Source organism: Falco punctatus (genome assembly GCF_963210335.1).
Source record: "Falco punctatus genome assembly, chromosome: 9".
Taxonomy (NCBI): domain Eukaryota; kingdom Metazoa; phylum Chordata; class Aves; order Falconiformes; family Falconidae; genus Falco; species Falco punctatus.
In genome coordinates, this window is record NC_137589.1 from 27,182,099 (window position 1) to 27,209,189 (window position 27,091).

Consider the following 27,091-nt stretch of genomic DNA (forward strand, 5'->3'; position numbering starts at 1 on the left):
GTAAAGCACAACTTCCAAACAGAAGAAATAATAACTTGTGGTTTTAACAACAAAGGAAGAAGTTTAGTAATGAACTGTATTAAAGGCCCTGAATCTGCCGCAACAGCTATTGGATGTTTATCCTAACTTAAGTATGTATGAGTTTATTTTATAGCATCCAGTAAAAAAAACCAACTTGTGAAATCAGTCTTTGACTCACAGTTTAACACTGTAATTGATAACTTGCTGGTAGTGACTATGGAAGCTAATCCAATAAAGCGTAATTATTTAAAAAGCATCTATAGGAATTACAATAAAAATGTGGATTGTGGTTCATTCACTACTATTTATTATGTGCATACTCTATTTACATGTATTTTAATTTCTGTAGTTCCTTTTTGCTTGATTTGTATCTTTAATACCTTATGGATTAAACACTGGATGAAAATGATGTTTGTATTTAGAGGACATCAAAAGTAAAAATTGCATAATAAATGTAAATGAGGTGGGAGATTACTGAAACAATCTGTTTTAAGTTAATTTAAATTCTTGCAGAATAATTATTTGCTTTACAGAGAAGAAAAAAGCAAAATCTTTAATTGCCAGCTAAATACAGACTATATGGTTTGCTATGACAGTCAAACCTGTGTATGGAAATAACCATGTAATCATACAGTTCAGGAGTTTTCAAGTTGAATTATGCAAACCCTGGCAACTCTTTCCGCAGAGAGCTCTAGAGGAAGTGTGTGGGGCAGAGGAAGAAGGGGGTTTTCTTAAAAACACACAAACTTTTTATGTATCTGGGAGAAAAACAATATAACAGAGAAGGGACAATTTCTGGTCAACAGTTTATTCCTTATACTTTTGCATATAGTATTGCATCAGTTTGGCTGTGGGAAATAAGAACAACATGCAGTACTCTTGTGTAAGTATTTTCTGTATTTTGGGGAAAAAAACACTGCTGCTTTTGGGAATGTCTATTTTAGAAGCAAGTCTTCAATAAATGTTTGCACACTTTTACTTTTGTGCTTCAGAAAAGCACACAACATAGGCAGTGCTTAGTGGAATCAAATATGCATCTAGTATACTACAAAAACTTACTCAAAAGTAACTGTTTTACTATATGAAGTCTAGGAAAGTCCTCTGCTTTCTGCATTTAGTCAGATCTGTTAAGTGGAAGGTGCAAGAAGTCCTGTCATAGACTAATTTGCATTAAGAGAGATTTCTTCCTTATCTTCATTAGTATTTGGCTTAAATCCTGAATGATTTCATTAGCTATGTAAATGCTTAATCTCTTGAAAATCCTGCTAAGCTCTTGCCCTTGTTGAAAGCTGTGGTAATTTGTTCTAGTTAATTTTGTGTTTAAATACATTGCCTTTCAGTTACACTAAATTTTCCTTTTTTTTCTTTTATGACTTAATGGAGAGATGTACAGGAATACTAATTTTACCCCGTTTGTCATATTATTTTGCACCCCTCTGCTATTTGCTCTTACTAGATTATTCTTTAAGCAATACCAATTTATTCAGTTTGTCAGTGCAGTCACTGCAATTGTATGTAAGGTAAAACTACTTATGGAAGTCGATGCTTTTAGTCCTGTTTTTTAAACATACAGTGGTATTTATGAGACGGGTGTAATGTATGCTTTGATTATTCTTTTGACACATGACTTTGATCTGTTTAGAGTTGTTCTATACCTCTTTCAAAGGAAAGAACAGTTTGTAAAAGGTTGCAGAAGAAAGTGCTGTTATAAATCTGTGCTTGATAATCTTACTGCAAATATATAAGACACCTAAATAGCCTTCTTTCTTTCTTTTCCACTGGAAGTGTACAGCATTGCTGTTACCTATTTTGTGTTGATATAGGGGAAAAAACGGCATTTATACTAATACTGGAAAATTTGTTTTGAAATCTTTTAATGGGGCTGTATTGTAAGGGGATATGTTACAAGCAGTTGGATAAATTTTTATCCCTTCCAGGATGCTGACTGCTTCATCAATGGGGAGAATGTAAGAATGTGGAGTTAAATCAGAAGGTAGAATGGTTTCCTAGTTTAAATATAAGCCAATGCATGTACTAACATAAGTATAAACAGGAATATATAAACAGGGAATGGCTTATGGAAACAAACAAAACAGGCAGCATTCTCAAAGAGAAAGTGGTGGTGGAACTGCCTTCAAGCTACTTCTGTGTTCTCACGATCTAGTGGATTGAGAAATTAGAAAGAATCTTGGCCTTTGTGGTCTCTTTTAGGGTGCAGGGATGCATGCTTACTGCCTTTTTACCAACCAGTTCTCCCAAGTCTTAGGAGACTTTACAAGAAATTCTCAAAGCGTATTTACAAGCATCTCTGTGTTGAGGAAGGATCCCTTTAGAGCACATAATCTAAACCTGGGTATAGAAGCCTGGTAGGGACTTTTCTACTAGTAAAGAACCTGTTTCCCAGTTGGATCTTATCCTGTTTTCACATCTGTCATTCAACCGTCTTTTGGATGTGTGGCTACACGCCCACTCCTTCATCTGTCAGTGGAGATAGTCTTCTAGGTATTCATAATCTCTGCTAGAAAGGATATGGAATATCCAAGTCCTTGGAGATTATCCTTACTGTGCCGCAATGAACAAGCACTAAGGTAAGACAAGAGCACTGAGATATGACACAAGGCCAGAACCACTCTCCAAAGTAAGGGCGCTTTCCCTGGCAGCTCAGTCTATGTGGCATTTCTGAAATTTCTCCATCTCTGGAGATCTGCAGTGATGCCACCTGGAGTGCAGTTTTTCCTTCTTCAAAATCTATGCATTAAATATTGCAACACTTAGCAAAACATGACTGTTGTTAAGTGTGTTAGAACAAAAGAACCAGAAGATTCTTCCCTAAGTAACATAGTTGATAGGTGTTTGTTTGAAATGTGCATATAGTTGGCCTCTGCAGAAGAGGGTAAAGCAGAACACCATTTCGCAAAATCTTTCACAGCCTGTCCTTCTCTTCTGCTGCAGAGTCCCACTAATAAATCTGTAGGTCAAACTGAAAGGAGTGCAAGTCTCAAAAGTACCTGCTCTGATTGGCTCAAGTATTGGAACATCCGTAGTGTAACTGCGCCGTTGTGTCAATACACGTACAATAATTTTTGGTTCTTTCTATTCAGTTGTCTGTTTTAATTTTCTGAAAATTTCTAAGCAATGCTTTAAATACCTTTCATTTCTTTGAATATGATAAAGATTCCTAGATACCTGAAGATGCATAGAAAACGGTGTTTAAGGAGAAAATAATTCTTTATTAGAGCTTGGTTACCAGATAAACTGACTGAGTCCCCAGAAGGTAATTGCAAAATGCTTTGTTTAAACTACAAGCATTGCACATTAGTAGAGCATCTTTTATGTATTAAAAAGTTTTAATTGGAGAACGGTTCTTGATAAAGATACATAAGTTGTTTTTTCCTCTTAAATAATCCTTCCCATCTGCAGTTACAGCTGTAATTCCCCCCAGCCCGTTACCAGATACCATATCTGGATACCATACATGCATTTGCAGTCAGTAACTGAAGCTGTATAACAAACCAGCACTCATTTCTCAGCAATCCCCAGTAAAGAATTTTCTCTTCAGGTGTGCATTTGTTTTTGTGGGTCTACTTAGTTTCTCTGAAAAGTCATGAATTAAGTATCCTTTAGTTAAATTAAAATGTTGAAAAACAAAGTTACTGTTGCTTACCTCTCATAGAATTTCAGTTGGAAGGGACAGACAACAATTATTAAATAAGTAACGAAAAGTGGAAAATGAAGCTTTTTGGTTGCAAAATGAAGCAAGACCGTAGCACATCCTTTCAGTACAAGAAATAAGCCACTGCGTTATGTTGTTATAGGAAGACACTTCACTATGTTATCTGTGGAATAAACTCTAAATTGGCATTCCAATGGCTGTAAATCTCCTAGTAATTAATGACTGATTAGGATGAAAAAATTTCTGCAGGATATGTAGCCTTACAGTGGTCTTCTAAATGATTCCTAGAATACAGAAAATGCGTGCCTTGAGAGAGCCTTAGTGGGTTGCTCTATGGCAGCGCTCTTCCATCTTGCTTTTCTCTGAACATTTGAATTTTCTCTCCTGAAACAGCAAGTAGTATTTTTAAACAGGTTTAAAATGTGTATACCAGCTAATAGGTGTAATAACAATTTAAGTGACTTGCACTGAGGAATGTGAGCATTACATACTGCATCTAGGTTTGCCGTTTTAACACCTGTATGTCTTCCTTAAGTCTCGCTTCTTCTCTTGGTAGGACTGGGACTGGCAGCAGGAGCCCACATCCTTAGTTGCACTGAGAATTTTGAAAACCTGAAGCCACTTTCTATATACTTACTCTTTAAATATTCAGTTATAAGTTTGGGTTGGGTTTTTTTTTTTGGGGGGGGGGGGGGTGTTTTTTTTTAATAGCAAATACTTTGTCAGAATATCAGTCTTGTTTATTGAAGTTACAGAAATTTATTATGTGACACATTTTGCTCTTTCCCTGTAAATTAAATGTTAATTTCACAAATGAATGTGCTTGTGCTGTAACTTCTGCAATACTGTTGGAATGGGGACTAAAAATAGCAGTCTGTGTTTTGTTATTGCTGCTTTACTTGGTGTTTTCAAAAACTGCCGTTGATAACCTTGTAATAAAGTAAGACTAACTGGGCACTTGTGTTCTGTCAGATAAGGCCTTATCTACACAAGAGACTTTTGTTCCTGTGAACATTCAGCATGTAGAGCTAATAAATTATTAAAGGAGGATGCTACATTACTTTCTGGCTTATATATTCCTAACAGCAGTATTACAGTTGCAAAAAATCTTTATTTCTAGTGATGTGCCAGTCACTAAATTGTTAACTTTAAATTTCATCTTTTATGCTAAATTTGCAATGCTGTAAGAATATAAATATTCTCATATTTAATGTAGATCATGAAACTGGGTCATGGGAAGCAGAAATAAAGCATTTCTAGTTACCTACAACACAAAAAGCTTCAAACTTGCAATTTAAAATCTGAAGCTGAGACTTCTACTGAAATATTGAAAAGTAGCTGGCAGTCCTTGCTGTTAGACTTGCAAAGGTCAGGGGTAGTTCCTATTTTGTAATTACAGTGAAAAATACAAAAATTCCAGATTTTAATGAGACAGTCTAGACAGACTTGACTTTTGCTGCCCTAAGGGTGGGGAACCAAATGTTCCAGATCAAAGTATCCATGTAATATGCATGCCACTATCATACTGGAGCATTGCCCTTGTTTTTTAGTGGGACAGAGCAGAGCTTGCCTCTGCCTCTAGGCCCTATAGAAGGGTTTTCACAATCAGGAGTTTATTCCTAAATGGATGGGTGCAAGCTAACAGAGACCTCACAATTTCATTTTCTAACTTCAGAGGAGTTAAGTTCTAAGTTCTATGCAACCTGCTTAAATTTTGGAGCTCTAGGCATAATCATATAGCCTTGCTACAACTGTGAAATGTGCACGTTGTTAGGAAGAACTAGAATTTCTTTTGGTAAGAAGCAGTTTTCAGAAATTGTAAGCACTGAAAATCATCTCTGCTAGGATGCAGCACATGATTTTATGCTGCCTTCAGCATGATTGAGCCTTCACAGCTATTGGAAGTAACCTAAGCACATGTAGCTCTTGACAAAAGGCTCTTCCATCATCATCTCCTAAATGATTTCTAATATTGGAAGTACAAGACTGCCAGTTATCACTATTGTTTTTTTTTGAATGAGAACAAAATTAATTCACCTCCACTCTTTAACTACTACAGTTCTTTTGTTCTTGATCTCTTTGTTAAAGCTGTGTGCTAGACCCACTGTTGAAGCGTGCAATGTTTAGCATATGCTGTGGGTGCAATTAGTTTTAGAGCCCCTTCCTGCATGATTTCCTTCCCGTTTTACATTTTTTTTTTTTTTTTTTTTTCATTGTGAAGTTAGAGAGTGTTCCTGAAGCTTATTAGTGTCACAGAAGGGGTGGGGAAGAAAGAAGTCCTTACATCTTCAGCCCATACACAGGGATGACGCACAACAGATTAGGGTCAGTTTACATATTTTTAAAAAACCACAAACACAAAAGCATAATACACACTGGAGCCTTCTTACTCAAAACTACTTTTATTTTTAAAAATAAAAGTTGAATGCATAGCACTCACAAAGATTCCATTGTTTTGGACATTTTGCATTTAAGAGCACCATTCTTATTTATCCCATAAAAAAACACATTTTGGTTCTAATAGTAAGAACAGTATTTTTCATGTACACTGGTAAAGCCCTTTTAAATAATATATTGAAACTGTTCAGTGTACATTTTCTCTGTAGTCATTATGCAGCTGTAGTGTCAGAAAAAACTCAGAATAAGTAATAAATTAAAAACAAACAGCATGTAGTCGATCTTTTTATGGTTGAGCTAATGTCTTAAAATAGAAAAAAACAAACCCTATTAAATGTAAATTTGCAGTATTAACTAACTGAATAAGCCCCCCACCCATTATAATTCCAGTGTTAAGTATTAGTTAAATTTTTATATATCAAATGCCTATGGGATAAATTTACTAATCCCCCCAAAAAGAAGAGTCTATACTGCTGTGTCACAAATAAAGATGACAAATTAGCTGATGTAAAGATTATACAGAAAAAAATGCTACAGGCATCTGCTGTTATTTCAAGTCATGGTCTATTACAAGACTGTACATTCATAGCATCAGAGGTAGTTAGAGCACTGAGGACTTGGATATAGCATTGCAACAAAATGAAACTGACAAAGAAGTCCATTTCCCTCTTAAATAGGTAACCATACTGAATAGAAAGCATGGCATCTTATGAGGTGGAAAGTCTCTACTTAACACTACTCTTAGACATGGGGAAATATTCATTAAGAGATGAAAAAAGGAAAGGGGAAAAAAAAACCAAACCAAACCCAACCTGCACTTTTAATTAAGAACTGACCACACTATGCCTATTTCAAAGTTGATTCTCTAGCAGAGAGGGTCATCTCTTTCTTTCACCCTTCTACCCTTCTTGACTGGTACATATATGCTACAAAAGCCCACAACAAAAATTGGGATTTATGCAAAGAAAAACAAAACAAGAGAAACAGGATTACTTCTCCTCAACAATAAATAGGTTTTTGTAGCATGTTATCATTCAGCCCCAGAAAGAATGAGCACAGTTGTCCTACCATAATTTTCAGAATGGAGGGAAGGCCCCCTCTCCTGTGATAAAGCATGCCTCTTGATAATGTATCTTAATTGCCCCTGCTTTCAAAACAGTCTCTATAAGATTCACAACACTTCAGCGTTATTAGATGGTACACGATTTTAAGTGCTGCCACGAAGATGGGAGAAAGTGGTAAAAGAACAAACAAAACCAAAAAAAAGCCTTAAGTCCACATAAGAATCCTACCTCTTCCTCCCATATTCTACCACAGAAGAAAGTCAGGTATCTTCTTGTATTTAAAAAACAAACAAACAAAAATCCTCCATTAATACCTCTACCACCATTTTCATCCAAGAGTTGGATGAGTGAAGCGTTCTACCCTCAGATGATCCACTCCACAGGAGATGGTGTAATTCCATAAAGTCATGTAATTAGCACCTTAATTGTGATAAAGCAGTTCACTCTGTAATATATCGTTGATCCACCCATTTAGAAGAGTAAATCTCTCTGCATCTTCTAGAACTCCCAAACAGTAGAAGAAAAAGTTGCCCCACTATTACCTGAGAATTTCCCTCCGCTATAAGCCTGACAGAACGGGATATTGTACGAGTGATCCTGTCAGTACAGCTGGAGGATGCTTTCTGTTGGTTTATAATATATGCGTTTGTGTGTGTATACAGAGGAATTGCAGCCACTGTAGAAGGTCTGGTACAGTACAAGTTCAGCTGAAACTTTCTCTTTTCTTCAATTACTCAATACCATGCTGCTGGGCAGTTCTTCACATCTACGTTCGGTGAACACTAACATATCCCTTTGGTACTCTGCATATAGATGCCCTGAAGAAAAGCCACTCCACTTGCTATGGTCTCTTCCCTCTCTACCTTCCTCCCTCAAGTTATACCTAATTAAGTGTACAAACCAGCAGCACAGAGTAATGAGCAGAAAATTCCCTGAGTTAGTATGAAAGAGTTACTTTAAACATAAGAAGGATAGGGAGGAGAAAAGAAGCAAAAACATAGTGTCTATTCTGTGAGGTACAAAACTTAAAACTAGCCAAAACACCAGTTAATTCAAATGCCTTAGCCTAAAACAAATATCCAGCACAAGTGCTGAAAAAGGGGCAAGAGTATGGAGTTAGCCAGGTGAGATCTATTTCTTCCTGTGGTCCCCATGTATCTGGAGAAGTCTGGCATCCAATGGATAAGTTTCAGTAAATTTAAAGGAAGTGTTAATACTGTATGGTGGTATTACATAAATTTCTTCAAAATAATACTGTGTATCTCCTTCATTAAAAAGTAAGTCTGTAGTTAGTCCACAGCTATTTTTCTTTTGACTAATATTTCAAAGACGTGCATTAGAAGCACAGAGTATTCCAAGCGCCACAGTAAGAACTTGGTACCCCCAGGTATACACATTCTTTTCAGAGGGTGTTCTGTGTGCTTATTTTTTGCAGTCTGTATTTGAGCTATGGTACTGCTTGCCAATCCAGTTGCTTTTTTTCTGGAAAGACAGTTGTTTTTTTATTCAATTTGTTGCCATCAAACTTACTTGAGGTTTAACAAAAAAACCCAAAACAATTCCCCTCAACGCAAGTTCCCACCCCAAAGAAACAAGCACAAAACCATTTTGTACTTATCACCTCTCAAAGCAGGGAGTAATACAGGAATATCGTCCATTCACTTGGTAACTCCGGTTGTAGGAGACACTTATACATGGCTTCACTTCTAGCGGAACAGCTAGTGACATTGCAGCACCAGTCTGTACGTGGCCTCGAGCCTGAGCACTAGACTGTAAGGCAGCAGGGCAAGTCTGAAGTGGGTAAGAGGCTGTGTGATTAGATGATGGTATCTGTTGACAGTTTTGCTGCTGCGATGTCTGGTGGTGATACTGTAATGAAGACTGATGACCTTGGAGATACTGTGGTACGTGCTGTTGAGCATTAGCCTGCTGGGGAGTTGGAGCTGGGGTCTGAAATACAGCGTGCTGGGCAGACTGAGCATGTTGTCCTTTTTGCTTGTTTGCTTCCTTCACATCATTATCGTGTGCACTAAAACAAATTGCAAAGGCAGAGTACGTGAAAAGAGATAATTCATTTAAACTTTTTTGGGTTAACTTTTAAGATCACTCTAAAAAATGGTGCAATTATCTGAAAGCTTCCAAAGTTTTAAAAAAACAGGAAGATAAAATATTAGCCTACCCTTTAAAGTAATCTAAGGTTTTCAAATTTCTTTAGGTTAGTTTCTTTTCAGAATTTCACCTCATTGTGTAGCAACATAAAATGCAGATAAAAGCCAAGTACAATAACAATAATACAGCAGTATCTAAAATTACCAGTGCAATAAAGTCTTAGTGTACTGCGAGAAAGTGCCAGATTACCAAAGACTGAAATTAAAACTTGCCGCTTCTAACTCATTTAAATTGGGTAACAGAGTATAAGCTTTTTGAAGACAAGATATTAGAGGGTTTTTAGAGATCTACATTACAGTACTTAAAGATCATATGTACATTGAATATTGGATCCTGTTCTGGGGATTGGAAATGTGTATTTTTTTTTAATTCTTCTCACCTGTATTCTAGCTCGCCCAGTACTTAATTTAGTTCAGCTCACCTAAATTCCCTTGGATTTACACCTGTCTGAAACTTACTCAGACATACTTTTCTCTTGCTTTTATGCCTGAGGTTAAGCAGGTGCCATTTACACACTTCAGTTGGGCCAAAAAGCATCTAAGTTTTTTGGTACTGCCTACACAGGGCAGATCTCTTGAAGACAGTTGGAGTTCAACCCCTCACCTAACCCTTTATGGCACACTGCAAAGATGACCGAAAGGCTTCACCCTTCTCTGCCCCCTCCCCCTGCCATTCCAGAGCAATACTGAAAACACTTCTGCAACAGCACTTGAATGCTTTAGGTACTATTCCTTTCATTACACGTATTAGTGAAGCCAAAAGAGGCCATCATCAGGGGGGATAATGTTGCACTTATAAGGAAGATGTGATTCTTCCAGATACAGCTGTTCCTGTGCTTCTACAGAACACAACTGTGTTACATCTGGGCAAGAGCAAACTTCTGTAGGAGGAAAGCAGTTATGGTGGGCATAGGTTTTGATCTTAAGATCTAAACAGAATAAAAGAACCGATTGTGTAACATCCCTTCCCAGAAGGCTCACTTGGCATTCGTTGGCATGTTTATTTCATGTCAGCTGTCTCTCTCCACTGCAGTGCAAAAATGGATACAGCAAAAATACATACAACCTCCTGGTCGTTTCCTCCCCACAAAAGTTGGCCACTCAAAAAGTCTGCATCTTTGATCCATAATCTGTTTGATCCATAATCCCTTGAAGTTCCAAGGCATAGAGTCTTCAGAGTAAGAAGGAGCTCCTATGCCTTCGGTACTCTTCACTAACTCTTTTTGCTCCCTCAGACTATAGAGATTGGGAACAAGCTATTTCACAGATTCTCAAAGCATACCAGAAGATCTTCAGTGGAAATGCAAGGCTGAGGTTTGTTTGTTGAAAGAACAGGGAAGAAGTTAGGTCTGGTAAGGTTTTCTTTTTTGGAAAGAAAAAAAGTGTTATTACCTAATAATACTACCAACACCCAAGTATTTTTAGAATAGAAAAACTGAAATTAAAAAAGAAATTTACTTTCAGTGCTAACAGCAATTAGGCGCGCCAACAGATGTGGAAATGGGCTTAAAAAAAGCTGCTGCTGTTCACTTACATTAATAGTCGCTCAATACATGGCACCAGGAAATCCCAGGAATATGCAGTAAGATGATGGAGTCGGGTAGGCCATGTCGGTGAGAGACGTAAGATAATCCTTGAAGAAGCTACACATGCAGTAGCAACTAAAGAAGGAGCGTAATTTAAAAATGCATGATCTAGAAAGAAGGAATAAGGAAAAGATTCATTTAAGCTGGACACTGTCTGTCAAGACAGCAGAGGAGTCATTACCTGAAATACGTAACTCACCTTGCAGTGAGACTTCCAGAAAGTAATCAGCATATTTTGCCATATATAACTTAGTCTTCTCTAAGCAAACCATTGGCCAGCCATCATGAAGATCGGTCTCATGGACAGCAATAGAAAGATAATAGTCGATGAAATGAGCAGCAGTTGGGAGGCACAAATTCCACTGAAATGTTTCTAGCAACAACAACTCCATATGAAGTAAATTCTGTTTTGTTAGTACCAAATTCATGTTAGTCATACAACCCAAGCTGTTCAACTGTTCAAGTTTGGGAACACTGTCTTCCTTTTCTTCAAATTTACCTTCAGGTGAACAGAAAGAGGAGGGGGGAAAAAAAAAAGGTTTAGCACAAATGAACTATAAAATAGACTGCATCTAACATCCGTGTTGGTCATATTTCAATTCTACTATGTCAAACAAGTTTGAGACTTTCCTGCAGATGCAAAGCTCAAATGGAAGATGTCAGGGACAAAAAGGGAGTATGTTCTATAAAGGGCTAAATTTCAACAGATAATGTCAAACACTGCGTAGGATATTGTGCAGTGCCATGTTTCCTGTTGGTTTTCCCACCCCAGCACACAGAAGCTTACTGCCAAGAGCAGAAGCTCTATTAGGACATCACTGGCACTGCATATGCAAGTTTTTGTCACCAAATTATTGTATAATGTGTCCCCATCTTCAATGAAATACCACTGTGATATGGCTTGGCATACAAAACAGCATTTGTCTTTAATAACCCTCCTGCCCGCCCCCCCCCCCCCCCCCTTTTTTTTTTGTTTCTAAAACTCATTAGAATATAGAGCTGTAGCCAAAGAGGCCGCTCTTAATGCCTGTTACAGTAGGTATCGTTTCAGATTTGATAGCTGGTAACCTGCTCCAGCAGTTCAAAACAAGTAGATTTCAGCAATGTGCATCTGAAAACGCACACAGCCATATACATGGTTTCAACTTTAACACTGCTAGCAGCTTACGCTTTCCCTGCACTTTAACTTGTCAGGCCTGTATGGTTTTAGCCTGAAGCAAAATTGTGTATGTAGAAAACCCATTAATAAGAGAAACAAGTGTCACATTTCCATACAGTTTGCCATATGGTTGTGCTATTTCAATTTCATTGCGAATTCTTTCCATCTTACACTCTCTATTCAGTAGTACATGATATGTTGTAAATGCACATTTTTAGAGTTTTGCAGGACTGAATATACATTTACTTTTTTCCAACATAGAGGTACTTCTACAGGACTTAATCTAACACCAGTTCCAGACCGTTAGGTTTTGTTTCCCATACTCTAGTAAATACAGAAATAAAAGCTTCAGGAGTCACATAATAATTTCTCTTATTACTTCTATAACTTTATCATATATATCACAGTGTGATTTGTCCACCTTATTGCACCACTGATTAAACTGCTTGTTTAAGCCCCACAGGGCAAAAGTTTAAAATAGCATTCTGGTTTGTGCTTTCTGAAACAATTCATACACAGCTGCTCAGAAAAGCAAGTACTCCAGGCTTTTGGAGCTCTACTTGCAGTTTGTCATGAAAGATGGCAAAGGTGATTTTTTTTAATTAAAAAAAAAAAAATCTTCAGAACATAAATTTCATTTGAAAAAAATCCAGCATTAGTTCAAAGCCAATCCATTTTCCTAAATGTATCACACTGGTTTCTGAGACAAGGTTTTCACACGCAACACCTCATCCTTTGCCAAGAGAAGATTGCTGGCTGGTGGCATCCAGTCAAAGTTTACCCCCAGAAGAATCTAAAATAACCCTTTTCTTGTTTAACTGTTATCCTGAATAGCTCTCTTGGTGGAGACAGGAGATGCAATGAAAGGAAGCAGTATACCAAAAATAACCAACACCTTAGCGCTCTGGTGTCCTAGAGAAGAGGGCCTAGAGCTACAACCTGATACATCCTATTTGAGAAAATGGAAACTGATTCAGAGAAACAGACTGGCAGAAACTGAACCAACAGTTAGTTCTGTTACCAGGACCTGTTTCTCTGAATCTGTCAGTTTAAGAAGTGCCAGTAGGTACCCCAGCAAACTATTAACCATATTGATTTGAGGACATCTAAAAGGGGTCCACAAATGTCAAAAGATGGATACACATCACAAGAATCTAGGTCAATATAAGCAGCACTGTTCATAATGAGTGTTCGTAATTCATTCTGTCTTCAGAGTACTGTGCATTCACCAATATTTCACCCAAAACAATATTTCACCGCTATTACACTTCCTATGTGAAATACCGGATTTATGTTAGCCTTCAGCTTACTTCACTTAACACTGCAGTTTATGAAATCTGAAGTATTCCAGAACCACACAGCACCATCAGTAGGGTGCAGTGCAGTCTAAATAGGGTTAATTTCTTCCTTTATCACAGGTATGCAAATTTCTCACTTCCAGCACTGGATCTACCTATTTTGAAATGTCCTCACAAAGGCATTTCCATTCTTACAATACAGCTCTGAAAGTTTACCTTAGAACAATTTGTTTCCAAGCATAAACATCAGTTTTTAAAGGCAGTTTGTTTTTTCTCCCCTCAGTTTCATCAGGTGCCAACAGGAGTCAAAACAAGAGTCTGAAGAAAGCCTCCACCAAGTCGACCAAACTGATACACTCCAATGTGCCTGTCTTTTATAACCACTTTGTTTCCCCTACCTGCCATATTCCATCACGACATGCCTTGTATTTGGTAGTAGAACCTACATTGCTCTAGTTAAAAGTTTCATGCTACATACTTACTTGCTAAAAGTAAACAGGAAAGAGCAACCACATGCAGCTGCTGTATAGATATGTCATAACGATCCATAAAGAGGTCCAATAGATACACAGCTAGATGTCGTGCAGCAGGACAGAGTCTGAACCGATTGCTCACAATAGCAATCAGATCCGCAAAGTATCTTCTCAGATGTAACTGGGGAGATTGGCCTTTGTAGGAGGGCAGCTTCAGCTCCTAGATGGATAGCAGCATGTAGTTTTATTAAAACAATCATTTAGTCTGAATTGGTATCAGATCAATATAGCTGACATTCTCAATTTTATAGTGGAAATTTCAAAAGATTTTTGCCCTCTTCCTTCTGTTCCCATAATTTCAGCATCCCTTTTCATAGAATAAAGTATATTTGCAGTATTGCAGAAGAAATCAGAAATAACTTGGTTCTGCACAGCATTAGTATAATAATTTCAAATTTAACATCTTTCAATTGGGTAATTGGCTAGAGCAACCTTAGCTTTTACCATTTATGTTGTATTAACTCTACTGCAAAGGCTGTACCTCCCCACAGGGAAACAGCAAGGGCATGTGAGTACTCCTCAGCTGCTTCAATGCAAAGTCCAATAGCTTAACTCAACCCCCTCCTGCTACAGCTCAATCTGAGCAATCGGACTTTGTACTGAAGTGTTTGCGTGTTCTGATGCTGCCAGATCTCCTCCAGGTGCCTCCAGGAGGAGGGCACCAGCAGCTACCTGAAGGCAGCAGCCTCAGGAAGAGGAACAGGGTGTGCATGTGTCAACATTTGCTGCATGCATACGTTTAAACCTTGACTTAACCAGATCTCGTTGATGTTGCACTGACACTGATTACAGTGTGCTCTCAGACCCTTAGTTAAGTGTAGGTAAATTTCACACAGTCTCCTGGTTGGGACTCCACAAAACAAAAGCCCTATCAACATAGATCCAACGTAGATCGTCTACTCTGAATAGAAAACTCGGGCTAGTAGAAAGAATGCTCCCTAGACTCCTGCCTAGTAGCCAGTATCTCCTCTTGCATACAGGAGAACAGCGGTGCTGTCTTCAATTAAAATGAGTAAATTTACGAGCTGGATTGTGCAGTCTGCTTACTGAGTATAAGTAGGATTTTGAGTACAATCAAATTTCCAGCGGGACAGTCTGATGACATCAAGGTGGAACGCAGTCGCCCAAAATTTTTGAAGTTTTAAGGTCAATTCAAAGTTCTGAAACATGCTATTGAAATGAAAAACCCCACCCAAATGAACCGACACCTCCCTACCTGTACCTACTAAGCTTTAGAATTCACCTTTCACAACACTAACTTAGTTTTAGTATATGGTAACTTTGGTAGCAACTAAATTATCCTGTCCTTCCCTTGTGTGCCCCCTCAACCCTGCAAAAAAGAAAAAGTCGCTTTAGCAGTCACACCTTCAAGAGAGATACTCCGCTCATCAAAAGCTATCAGGCAGCAAAAGCACGGGTTTAGTAGGTTCGGGCACTGTAGCTGACTTTCGGCTGCGGGCATAAGACGTGCTCCACGGTGGAAGTGGCTCCGAAGAGCCACTCGGGGCGGGCGGCGGCGCTGCCCGCAGCCCCCGGCGGGTTGTGCCTCGCTCGTTGCGGCCGCAGCGCAGCGCTGGAGCTCGGGCTCGGGCCCACCTACCCGGGCAGCGCGGCCCCGGGCCTGCCCACCGCGGCCCGCCAGGTGAGCTGTCAGAGCGCGGCCCGCCACGGGCCCTTTCGCCGCTCAGAGACGCGGAGTCCCGCTGGACCCCGGCGGCCGCCCCCCACCCGCTGCGCTCCAGGCGGCCGCGCCAGCTCCGGGAGCCCTCACAAAGGCGCCGCCGGCTCGCCGCCTCCCCCGCGGCCGGAGCGGCCCCCGCCCCCCGGCGCCCCCCCGCCGCCGCCGCGCCGGGCTACCTTGTAGCGAAGCGCTTGGTGGATGTCGGCAGCCAGCTGTCCTGTCCACCACTGCGCCTCCAGCTCCATCAGCGGGGCGGCGCGGAGCCGGGCCTGGGCTGCGGGGAGGAAGCGGCGCTCGCTGAGCGCGGGCGGGGCGGGACGGGCAGCGCCACCCTCGCCCCTTCCTCGCTCGCCCCCGGTTAAACGCGATCAGCTGCCGCCCGCGCCGCGGGGCGCCCCCGGCCCCCCGGCCCAGCTGGCCGCCATGCGGGGCGCACAAGTGAGGCTCGTTAAACCGCCCTCTCTCGCCGCGGGGCACGGCTGGGCGAGAGGGGCGCCGAGAAGCCCGGCAGCCGCGGCCGCGGGGGAGGGCGATCGCGCCCCCACAAAGGCGGCGGCGCTCCCCCCGCCGGAGCCGCCACTCACCCCTACGCAGCGGCGCGGCCGGCAGCCGCGGCGGGGCCGGGCCCGGGACACCTGAGCGCGGCGCGGCGTCCCGAGGGCTCCCCCGCCATCACGCGGCGCCGCCCGCCTCGCCCATTGTTAAAGGGCTGAGCGGGCCGGCGTGTGTACAAAGCCAGTCAGCGCCCGCACGCGGCCGCCCGCCCGCCAATCGCCTGCCGCCTTACAGCACGGCCCGCCCGCCGGGCGCCAATCAGGGCGCGGCGCTCACGGGGCACGCCGAGCCCCGCGCTCCGCGGCCACGCGCGGGGAGGCTTTGGGCCCGCGGCGCTGCCGTGGCCGCCCCGATAAAGGCCTGGGGCTGAGGGGGCGCCGCGGCTGCAGGCGCTCGGAGAGGCGCAGGGGGCTCGGCCTCACCGTTCCGCAGAGACCCCGGGCGCGGGGTAGTCCGTCCTAGGGCCCGCGGGGGCCTTGGGGCCTTGCCGCTGGGCGTGTCGGGGCTCCCTTCGGCCGCAGCACGGTAGTGCCTTTTGCTTTTGTTTTTGCGAGCCACCCCCCGTGGCGTCCCCACCCCTATTTCCCTTTTTGATTCAGCTGTGAGGTTTTTGACATGGGGAGGGTCTGCAGGACCTGTGTCTTGTGCAGCCCCAGGCATGCCTCCCCATCGGCCGTGAAGGACACACGTCTCTTAGGCCGCAAAAAATGCGAGGCTTGAGAATTACAGTTGTTCCGTGGGTGAGCTCTTACTCGCTGCTAGTTAAATTCCAGGGAAAAGGTTTGTAAAAGCCTGTATCTGCTTCTTAAGTAGCCTGTGCTGTTCGCCTGGGTGAGGGGGCCCCCGTGTCCCGCAGGTGATGGCTAGAGGGAGCTCCCACTTGTGCGGCTCCTTCAGCAGTAGGTGCCGTGCACCTGTTTTGTATTCAGGAGGCCTTTTTCTAGGTGTTTTCCACTTGTTGGTAACCACCTGCTATGGAGGTCTTGTGAAATAATACTTGGTGCTTTATAGTGGCTTACATCTGTGAATTCCCAAATACCCAAACAGCTAGCTAATGAGGATGTAAAACCCAGTACAACAAGCAATGCAAAGTGATGAAGAAACAATGCTTTGGATGCAATTTATGTTGAGGGAGGATATTCAGTTTTTCATTTCTACCCATGCTGAGACACGATTTATTTTTTTTTTTTTAATTAAGAAAATGGAAACCAACTTTTTGACATAACCAGTTTAATGACTCTGTAGCCAGGGCTGTAAGAGCCTGTTCCTTTAAACATGCATGTCTAACTGATGGGAAGCCCTATGGACTGCAGTGGGCTGTTTCACCTGAGGAGGTGTGATCATAGGTGGAAGCCCTTGTTCTTGAGGACATGTTTTTTTGGGCAGTTTCCATTTATAACAGGTTTTGTTATATAATAATGCTACATAGTTTTCTGAAGAAAACAAAAAAGCTGAGGAGTGTTAGTATTTTTTGTCCATGCATGCATAACTGACAAAATACTTCAGCTGTTTAGATTAGCTCTCTGAGATCTATGGACAAAGCAGCATTTTGCTGTTCTGATGCTTTTTTGTCTGGTTAATACACATTGTTTTATAGGCACGTGCCTGCTCAAGCTAATTTTGATATTTGCACATACACTGTTTTAAAATTAATCATTCTTGAAGAAAGGTAATACCAGATTTTATATTTCAAGGGTAAGATAAATCTCAAAAGCAGATTCCTAGTGGAGACATCATCATTCACAACACCCTTATGGCCTTCAAAAATGTGTTGCCTGCTTGGAGAAAGCTAATAAGCACCAACATGCTAAAAACCGGTTACAATGGGCCCAAATAGGGAAGGGTGCTTCTACTTTTATGTACTGGGAGAAATGACTATTTTCATTGCTGCCTCTCCCTAGAGCTTTTTAACCACCATGTGGATTAGCCTGTTGCTGAACTGTTAAGGGCTGTGGGAGGAGGTGGGCAGGGAAGAGTGGATACTTGCTGGTTTATTTCTCAGATGTGATTGACTTTGATAGGAAACATAATCCTGATAAAGCTATGTACTGAGAGCTATTTCATTTATATGTAATAAAATGAAAAAAAAAATATGCTGTCGTTGCTTGCCACACTACAAAGATGACTGAGCTGTGGAACTGTCAATTTCAGATCCTTGTAACGCTTCTTCATTGCCTTTTTCCAAGTTGCTACACACCCTTTACAACCTATTTCAATTGAGTCGTTGATCTTGTGAACAGTTGCATGCGTATCTGCTTTTCACACAATCAAAAGATAGGTTTGGAAAGAGCCTCATCATCCTGCCCAAAGCCGGGATTGCTCCTGGTATGCATTTTTCTGATCCTGGAGGCATCCCAAAAATCATCCTATTGAAAAAGTCAAGGCACTTCTGTACAGCCATGTCGCTATCTGCAGGAGGCATACATCTCAGCTTACACCTTTAGCCCCAACTGGAAAAACAGAGAACAGTCTGGGAGCCTCCAAACTGAGGCTGATTGTCTTCAGAGTCCAGAGTCTGCAAGATCACAGTTTAGGGATTTAAATGGGAATGCGAGTAGTGCAACTTTAATGTGAATAGGTTAATATAGCTTCTTTGCATGTCATATAATCAGTCCTAAAAGTAATAACCAGTGGTATTTTTTGAACTGGTGCAGATTTTATATACTTTTGATGGTCAAGGCTGGGTACAGTGCTCCAAGTATTCCTACCGTAGTCCCCTGTAAGTCAGGACAGAATAAAACAAACTCAGCAAGTTCTTAGAATAAACTGAGGATATTAAAGATTACTTTCAGTGGCAGTAGTTAGGTTTTCATTAGCAAGAAACTGCAATTGTGAAGTTTTCCATTTATGGAAGACGGTATATGGAACCTGAGAGAACAGAAAGCACAACTAAATGTTATGAAACCATTTTGAAATGGCTGTCCTCTTTCTGTGAATGACTGTGAATCACCTAAGTAAATACATGTGTCTCAAGGGGGAAATGAAATTGGCTGTGAGAGCTGCTGTCTGTGCTTTGAAAAGGTGCCAGATAGCAAGAAACACCGTTATTCTTGGAACCCCCCAAGAAAAATTATGACCCTGAACTACATCCAAAACAGGCTAGAATGTAACCTCTGAAATCTGGACTAAAATGCTTGTAACATTTTTGTGGAATCTTCTGAAGAGGATGCTGCTGAAGTTTCACAATTTATGGACCTGTAATTCACAGGTTATAGTCTCAACACAATTTCAGACATAGTGGGTGATCTGACTTCGCTTTGTAGTTACTGGGAGGTTAGATCTCTATCTCAGAAGTTGATGCATGTATTTATGTGCTTAAGCTGCTTTTTCCTCCCCTGATTTTTTTGGTTGTTCTTCTTGGCCTGCGGAAAAAGAAATGTGGCTTTTAAAATACAAATGAGGAACTTGCACGTAACTGCCAAGTACAGCAAATACTCTGATCCGCCATCTCTCTCTACATTAGAAACCTTTTCCCCCTCCTAATATAAAAGGAACAATTTCTGGTCTATTGTTCTTAGTTTTAATGGTACGTCAACCACAGAGTACAACCATTTCTAAAGACTGACACATTGTTTTACTTCTGTGCCCATTGTCATAAGGTACCTCTTTGAAACCTGGATTTGTCTTGACTGGCAGAATGGAGTGAATCAGTCACTTGCAGCTGCCTAAGCGGACTCCAGGATAGAAACTTAATTCTGGGGTGACATAGTGCTGAAAGAAATATTTAAATAACAATGCAATTGCTGTGTTAATTGTTGTTTTGTTTATTGGTTCTTGCTTTTGTTTTGATGTTCCTTAGAGGTTCTTATCTGAATAAAGAGGTGGTAATTCCTTAAAAGGCATTTTTGAAGGACTGCATTTTTGGAGTTACAATGTAAGAGAATCTCAGTTTTGTAGAACTGAGCGTTATTAAAAAAAAAAATCGTTGAAAGTTAGTTCCTGTGTTTCTTGGTGCTGAGAAAGTTAGCTCTGCTTTTGTTACTGTACTTGTTGATCTTATTTTCAAACAAAGGCTGCATCCGATGACATTTGTAGCAGTAACATTTCAAGGGCATTTAATTAAAGGGAATGAATCACTCTAAGGGCAGGACTGTAACTGCTCGCAGAGCTCTTTTGCAGCATGGTGGTAGATGAAATGTGGCATGTCGGTAAAAAGAGTCGTAACACTTCAGGAGCATTAGTGAGGGTGGTCTCCTACCGAAAATACTCCAGGGTCGTATTTGTAAGTGCCTGTATTGAATGTTAAAGGTACTCTGTGGGTAAGATTTTCAAAGTTGTCTGGGAATTTGTATTCCCAGAATAGCTACTAAAATGTGATTATTAGATTTGAACTTAGCTGGTAAATATCCTTTGGAACTGTTGACTTTAGTTGTTAATATGGCTATTAAGAGAGAAAGCATCTGAGAACGCTCTGGTCTGAACGATGCAGGCTTTTCATGAAGCATTTTAATAAATAATTTGGCCTTTAGTGTTTTCCCATCCTCTGGGAAGCTATTATAAAAATGTGTGCCCGTGAATGTTTTATTTGGCTTTAGGATAAATGTTATTTTATTAGGATATATGTTTTTGATAATGTGTTGGATGAAGGAAACACTGATATAAGTGGAAGAGTGTTGGTGGATATAATTTGTACTGAGAGGTTCTTCTTTTCTGTAAGTCACACTCTTGGTTTAGGAAATAACTTCGTCAGTAACTAAAAAGACTGGAGGAATTTTGCATCTAAAGCATATGTACTTCCTGCTTGGAAGGCTTCAGCTCATTTGACTGGAATTTGGGAAAGGTTACTTGTCGTGCAGTTAGCTCAGTGGTGGAGGGGTAGAGCAGTTAGTGATATGTTGTTGTTCCTGTCAAACATGTTTTGATTTTAGTTATATCCACAGAATTTAAGTAGGGAAAAGTGGCCTGTTCCTTTTCATTTTAAACTTAAGGTCCAACAAAAGATTTATTTTTTTAATGTAATATCCAAGGCTGCCAAATTAGGAACCAGCCCAGGCAGAGTACCACAAAGTTAATGCTTTTGTCTGCTAGTGGTTGCCAAGGAGAAGAGCTGCAAGAGACGTGGGCTCATACCCACAGGGGCACTTGGTCTTTGCAGTGATTCTTGTTGACTGGACTAGTAGGTTTTCAGCCTACTAGTAGGTAGGTAGCCAGGCACAAATGGAAAACTTCATATTTCCAGTTTCTTGCTAGTGAAACCCCAACTGCTACAACTGAAAGTAACCATTAATATCCTCTGTTCGGAGGGCTTACTGAGCTTGTTTTGAGTGTGTCCTGATTTACATGCGCAGGGGTAAGGCAGGGATGTGTAGAGTGCTGCGCTTCCTTCTAAGTGAAGGAAGGCTGCTATTAGATCCTTCTGGAACTGTCTCTTCTCTGGGCTGAACAAGCCCATATTGCTCAGCCTCTCTTCAAAGGGCAAGTCCTCCAGTCCCTAACCATCTTGGTAGCCATCTGATGAATTTGCTCCAGTTAGTCAATGTCTTTGTTGTACTGGGGGGAGGAGGGGTCCCAAAGCTGTATGCAGTACTCTAGATGAGGTCCCATGAGTGCTAAGTAGAGGGTAATAACCACGTCTTTCGCTGTGGTCCTGTTAATGCAGGCCAGATGCTGCTACACTTCTTCATGGCCACGGCGTACTGTTGGCTCATGTTCACCTTACTGCTGCGGGAGTCTTCAGCTTCCCTGTAGCGTTGGCTGCTCTGCGTTACACTCGCTTCCAGGATGTTTGCCAGGGTCACAGCATGGTTTACTTTGTGTCCATGAGGCAAAAAAAACCCCAGAAATGAAGAATGATAAATTTCAGAAGACTTGGGGCTGGGGTAAATGCTGCCAAATCCCACAGGGTTTGTGTGTGTTTCAAGTACTGTGCTCCTTGATCCGTTATTTGGGAGTGCTGCACCTTAGTCAGTTGTGTTGGTAGTGATGACCTTGTGGTTTGGGGTTGCAGTATGTAGGAGCAGTGTATCCTTATCACAGATCACAATGAGATCTGGGATCTGGTTCTGCAACAGTGTCTGATGGATGTGGCCAGTTCTGCATCTGATAGCCAGAGCCCAGGGACTTCTAATGTAATCTTTGTGTCTCGCTATGCTGAAAGGATTTGAGATTTTTAGATGTTTGGGAGACATTTTACTGCCAGGCACACGGTCATGTGTTGAAGGAGCCAATCAACTATATCATATCTGGTTTAATGTTTGGATGCACCTTTCTCAAGCTTTATGGACAAACAGACCTTCACTTCTGCTTCCTAATATTTCCTTATGCTATTCAGTGCATAATTACCTAGTCACAACACATCTAGTTGAGACATGTTTTAATAACGTGAGTCAGTACTCTTTATTTTCACTCATTGCATTATGACTCATTACACCCACTGCATTATTAAAAATGCAGAAACATACCTCCATTTGGATATTGTTAAAAGCAACGTGATAACTGTTAAAAAAGTGTGTTAAATGAACACTCCAGTTGAAAGGATATCTGGATGGAACAGTAAAATGAACCCAAACTGTTTGGTTTGACAGCTCATTGTCAGTGATACTCCCATCTAAAGTGGTGACCTCCATTTTGTACTGAGGGCTCTGTTTGGGCCTGTTTGATGAACACATATGCAGACTTGTATAAAAGCTGTGCCCTGAACAGGTAGTTAACATCTCGCGGAAGGAAGGGTTCAGTAGGAAGTATTTTTTCTGTTTAAATTAATCAGCACTGTTTCTCTAACAATGAGGAAAGAGGCAATATTAAGATGGGTTCCGCTCTGGGAGGAAAAGGGCAATCTCCACTATCACCGCTGTGTGAGAGGTGAGAGGATCTGGTGAGACATTGCTCATTCTGCACCTTAACCAACTTCAAACTTGAGGGAAAGTGCCGTCAAGAGTCACTGCACATCTGTGACTGGGCTCTTTAGTTGCTTTTCACATCGCATTGCTGTTATTGTGTTCACAGTTTCTGATGAAGTCATGTTTGTTTTCCTGTCCCATTCAGAGTTACTTTCAGCACAACGTGTAAGAACCATTTCTTTTGCACTGTTGGCAAAATGGACTCAAATTTGCTTACCATTTTGAGTGAGAAACACTGCATATGAAAAATGATATAAATCTCAGACTGAAATTAGAGATATCAATATGGTAAATAAACATTATCTGTGAAACACTCATACATTACCATATTTTAAATTTGTACAAGATTCTCTTTGGCAAGAAAACGAACTAGCACTTCATGTTTCTCCTCTCACTAATGGCCTCAGTCTTAAGAAATGCCAGCTTGTGTTTTTTCTGTAAGTGGTGGTCCAACAATTTCAAAACAGATGGTAAAAGTCAATCTTTGTGTTTGAGTCATTGCTTTGCTTAGTATGTGACTATGATTAGAGTAGGTATTGCTTGTAAGAAACAATTTGATTGATACTGACGGATAATTGTTTTGTGGAAGTTTGTTGCATTTTTTAAATTACTCTTTGTTTGAAAATGCATGTAGAATTCTTTTGAGTTTACCGACTGCAGTTTGCAGTTTATGGTGTTACTTAGCTATAAAAGCCAAGTGGTATTATTGTTGATTCCTGGTTGTTTGGTTTTTTTTATAAACACAAGAATTGAATTGAACTGAGTTCTGAAAGTTTTATGAAAGTAAAGGTGCCATTTAAAGTTGCCCTGCTGCATGCATCAGTGTGTTTACATCTTCAAAACTGGCTTTTTGTGTCTACATGTTGCTGTAGGGGAGCAAGAGCTCTGGACTGCAATAGGTGAAGGAAAATCCATCTTGATAATGTTGGGGTGAATATGTGGCTGCAGGGAGTGATCCCTGTGGTCAGGGAGGGGAGCATATGGTGGGATGGAGTTGGAGAAGAGCAGACACAGATGATTGATAGGAGTGACCGTGAACTGATAAGTCCTTAGAGACTGATGTTCAGAGCAATGCTCAAACACTGATATGCTTGGCTGGGGTCACCATGGAAAAGTTGGCTTGTCAGACAATATCAGATGTTCATTGCTAGATCAACATGTATGTTAGATCACGGGGAAAAATATGGAAAAAAGCATGTCAGATTAGACTGACTTTTCCAACGGTTAGGTTTCACTGCCTGACCATGTTTATTAAAGATTTCAGATAAGCATTTCCATGGTGATGATCTAGAAGTGAAATAAAAAAAAAACACACCCACATTTTACTTAAATTTAAATTATTAATTTATTATGAAAATCAGAGGTATAATGCTGCAGACACAGAGCCACTGATGCTAGAACCACTCTGGGTTGTGGTTTAACAAAATATTAAGTTCAACTTCCGAACTTCTACAAGTGGTTTAAAAATGTGTTGCTGCATGACCCAAAGCTTTGATCTGGCATGAAGTTTCTCTGATAGTTCAGCTTTGTTTAAAACATTTACTGGGTTATGCTTGTGGTGCTTATATCAACAATTCTCTCTTAGTGCTACAGTTACTTTACACAAGAACAGGAATCACCTGTCCTCTGACAGCCAACCTAAAGCTCACAAAATTATAAAGCCAGTACAAGCTCTGTAGTTTATACTCTTACTATTTTAATCACATCAAAATCAGATCTGTGTAAATCCTGATATAGATGAAATTTCTACTGCTGGCTGATCCAACATAGATCTGGTATTAGTGCCCGTGGAAGCCTGCTCTTACCTATGGATAAGAACACTTGTGTCCTCTATGTTTCTGAGTTTCAATTCCTTGTTCTGTAAAGAAGTTAGCTGTGGCCCAAGTAACCAAGTGACACTCATGCCATGCAATCTCTGGATGCAAATAATCCTGCAAAGTAAACTCATCTAAATGCTTCCATTGAAATCAAACGAGTAACATGAGATGAGGTGGCAGGCTTTGTCTTAAAGAGTGTGTAAGATGGAGCAACTATTAATGTAGTTACTGGCAACAAAAAGACAATGAAGTCTTTGATTTTTTTTTAACCATCGATGGAAGAGTCTGAAAGCTGAAATTATTTTAAAAAGATAGAATGACATCCTTCTTGCTTAAATTTGTGAAACGGTTACACAGATTGACTGAATCAGAGAAAAACCACAGGAGAAGTAATAAAAGAATCTACTGTTTTTGCTTCTGAGTTCAGATTAGGTCATACTGAATATTATTTCATGGCTTTTCTCTAGTGGTTTGTGAGTACTTCCCAAAGCCAAGATATACGTTTTTGGCTGATTAATAGTCTACAGTTAAATGAGAGCAAGAAATGAAATATTCTGAGGTTGCAGAACACAAAGTAAATTGACAGAGCTCTCCAACGTAGCTACGACATCCTCTTCATGACAGGAGAAACATTATTTTACCGTCCCCATCCCCTTTGACTGGGATTTTGCATTTCTTATGAAACTACTTCAGTGATGATGTAAAATTTAGTAATAGTAATGTACATTTCGCTTCTTAAGATATACTTTAGGCAGAGAAAATGAGGGAGCAAGCTAGCAACAGATGATCAGAGAAATCTCCACGGATTTCTAACACTCCATGGGTCACAGGAAAAGTGGATATGTGGATGTAGGGGAAATTATATGCACTGCATGCATCTGTTTTCAACTGTTTTCAGGTTTGGACTATTTGCAATGTAAATCTATATGAGTGTATCGAGATTAATTTTATAATGTCATGAATCATCACCATTTTATTTTAACTCTGTCATGAGAGGCAGCTAAATAAGCTGAGCAGTATTGCAGAACCAGCATTTTTCCTGACTTCCTTTTTTTAGCTTCTTCCTGAAACGGAGGAATAAATGGCATAATCTGAACCAGGATTTTTTTGTGAACGTCTGAACTATTTACTTTAGGTATCAGCCTGATATGGAGAGAAAATGTCAGTTTGGAAAATGCAGTGTAACGTGGGTTATTTTTCGAGTAATTTAGAAAGAGTTCTCAGGAGTAAGATTCCAGGGTAATTACTCATGTTGTCAGGGGTCCGCCCTGGAAGCATTGCCTAACTTTGACCTGCTTCCAGCCGGCTGGGAAACAGCCAGGTTGCTCAGTGGAATTAATAAAACATTCAAAGACTGTATTAGCATAATTTAAACATGTCATAAGCATATCATCACCAAGGTTTAACTGAGAGCTCCCCATAATCCAGATTTTTAAATCTGATGCTACTTACTGCAACAGCTCCATTCTGTTCCCAGTGAAGTCAGTTGGAGTTTTGATACTGAGAAATTATTGTTCTTAAGTTGTTAAAATCTGTACAATCTTTACTGAATAATTTATTACTTTCAGTGCCACATGCACCAGAAACCAGAAATGGTCTGGTACCATTCCTTTTCCCACCTGTAGGAATAGCTGTAATCTGAGTGAATAGCTCTCTGTCTCATAGAACCTATTTACCTGGGATATTGATGACATAATTGAGTAAAATAAATTCCTTCAGAAGCAGAAGATTGAATGGTTATGTATACATGCAATTTTGAGGGCCTAGAGATTCTACTAATTGCCTGAACAATCACTGAGCCTGTCCCATCTGAGGTGGGAATAGAATCTCTTTGGAAGCCCAAAGGATGCTGCTTGCCTCAGTGTAGCTTATGTTTTAGCATCTTACCTTGTCAGTATGTTCTCAAACGCCAGCACACTAACTGCCTGGAGGCTTTTTGCGATATGAAGTAAATGGATTTTGGAGAATGTCATGCTCCTTACTGCTTTGAGGACCAGTATTTAGGAAGAGCATAGATATGGCCTGCTGTAAGGACTGTTGTGACCTCTGCTTGTGAAACCCTGGCCGAGCATGATGGAGGCACTGGGCTGAAATTAGCTGAACTTGCCATAGCCCTCTAGTCAAATCTAGTACTGCCACTTGTCTTCTAGTTCTCCAGCAGTATGTAGTGATGCTCTTTCAGTAGTATTCACAGAATGTCCTTGTTTAAACAGAAGGAGGAAACAAGTTATTAAAAACAACAAACAAAACTCAGGCCCTCTTCCTAACCCTCTTAATTGATCGCTACAGGTTTATTCCTA

General features: G+C 40.7%; 1 protein-coding gene and 1 long non-coding RNA gene across 7 annotated transcripts; one reads left to right on the forward strand and one right to left on the reverse strand.

Moving 5' to 3' along the window:
• Positions 1-788: 788 nt before the first annotated feature.
• LOC308070149 lies at positions 789-7,453 on the forward strand. Its single transcript, XR_013930640.1, has 2 exons — positions 789-904; positions 1,959-7,453. It is a non-coding gene; the product is annotated as an uncharacterized lncRNA (long non-coding RNA).
• Positions 7,454-7,883: 430 nt separating this feature from the next.
• Positions 7,884-16,655, reverse strand: CCNJ (cyclin J). 6 transcript variants are annotated; one of them, XM_080403633.1, is made up of 7 exons: positions 16,165-16,652; positions 15,757-15,854; positions 15,143-15,229; positions 13,849-14,059; positions 11,109-11,408; positions 10,858-11,017; positions 7,884-9,184 (listed from the first exon to the last, which is right to left on the reverse strand). In XM_080403633.1, the coding sequence occupies exons 4-7, from the start codon at positions 13,913-13,915 to the stop codon at positions 8,773-8,775; spliced, it is 939 nt and encodes a 312-aa protein (XP_080259759.1). In that variant the 5' UTR covers positions 13,916-14,059; positions 15,143-15,229; positions 15,757-15,854; positions 16,165-16,652; the 3' UTR covers positions 7,884-8,772. The 6 variants fall into 6 exon arrangements, with proteins under 6 accessions (XP_080259759.1, XP_080259755.1, XP_080259756.1 ...); XM_080403629.1 differs by lacking the exon at positions 15,143-15,229 and having other exon boundaries at positions 16,165-16,654; XM_080403630.1 differs by lacking the exon at positions 15,143-15,229 and having other exon boundaries at positions 15,757-16,655.
• Positions 16,656-27,091: the final 10,436 nt, after the last annotated feature.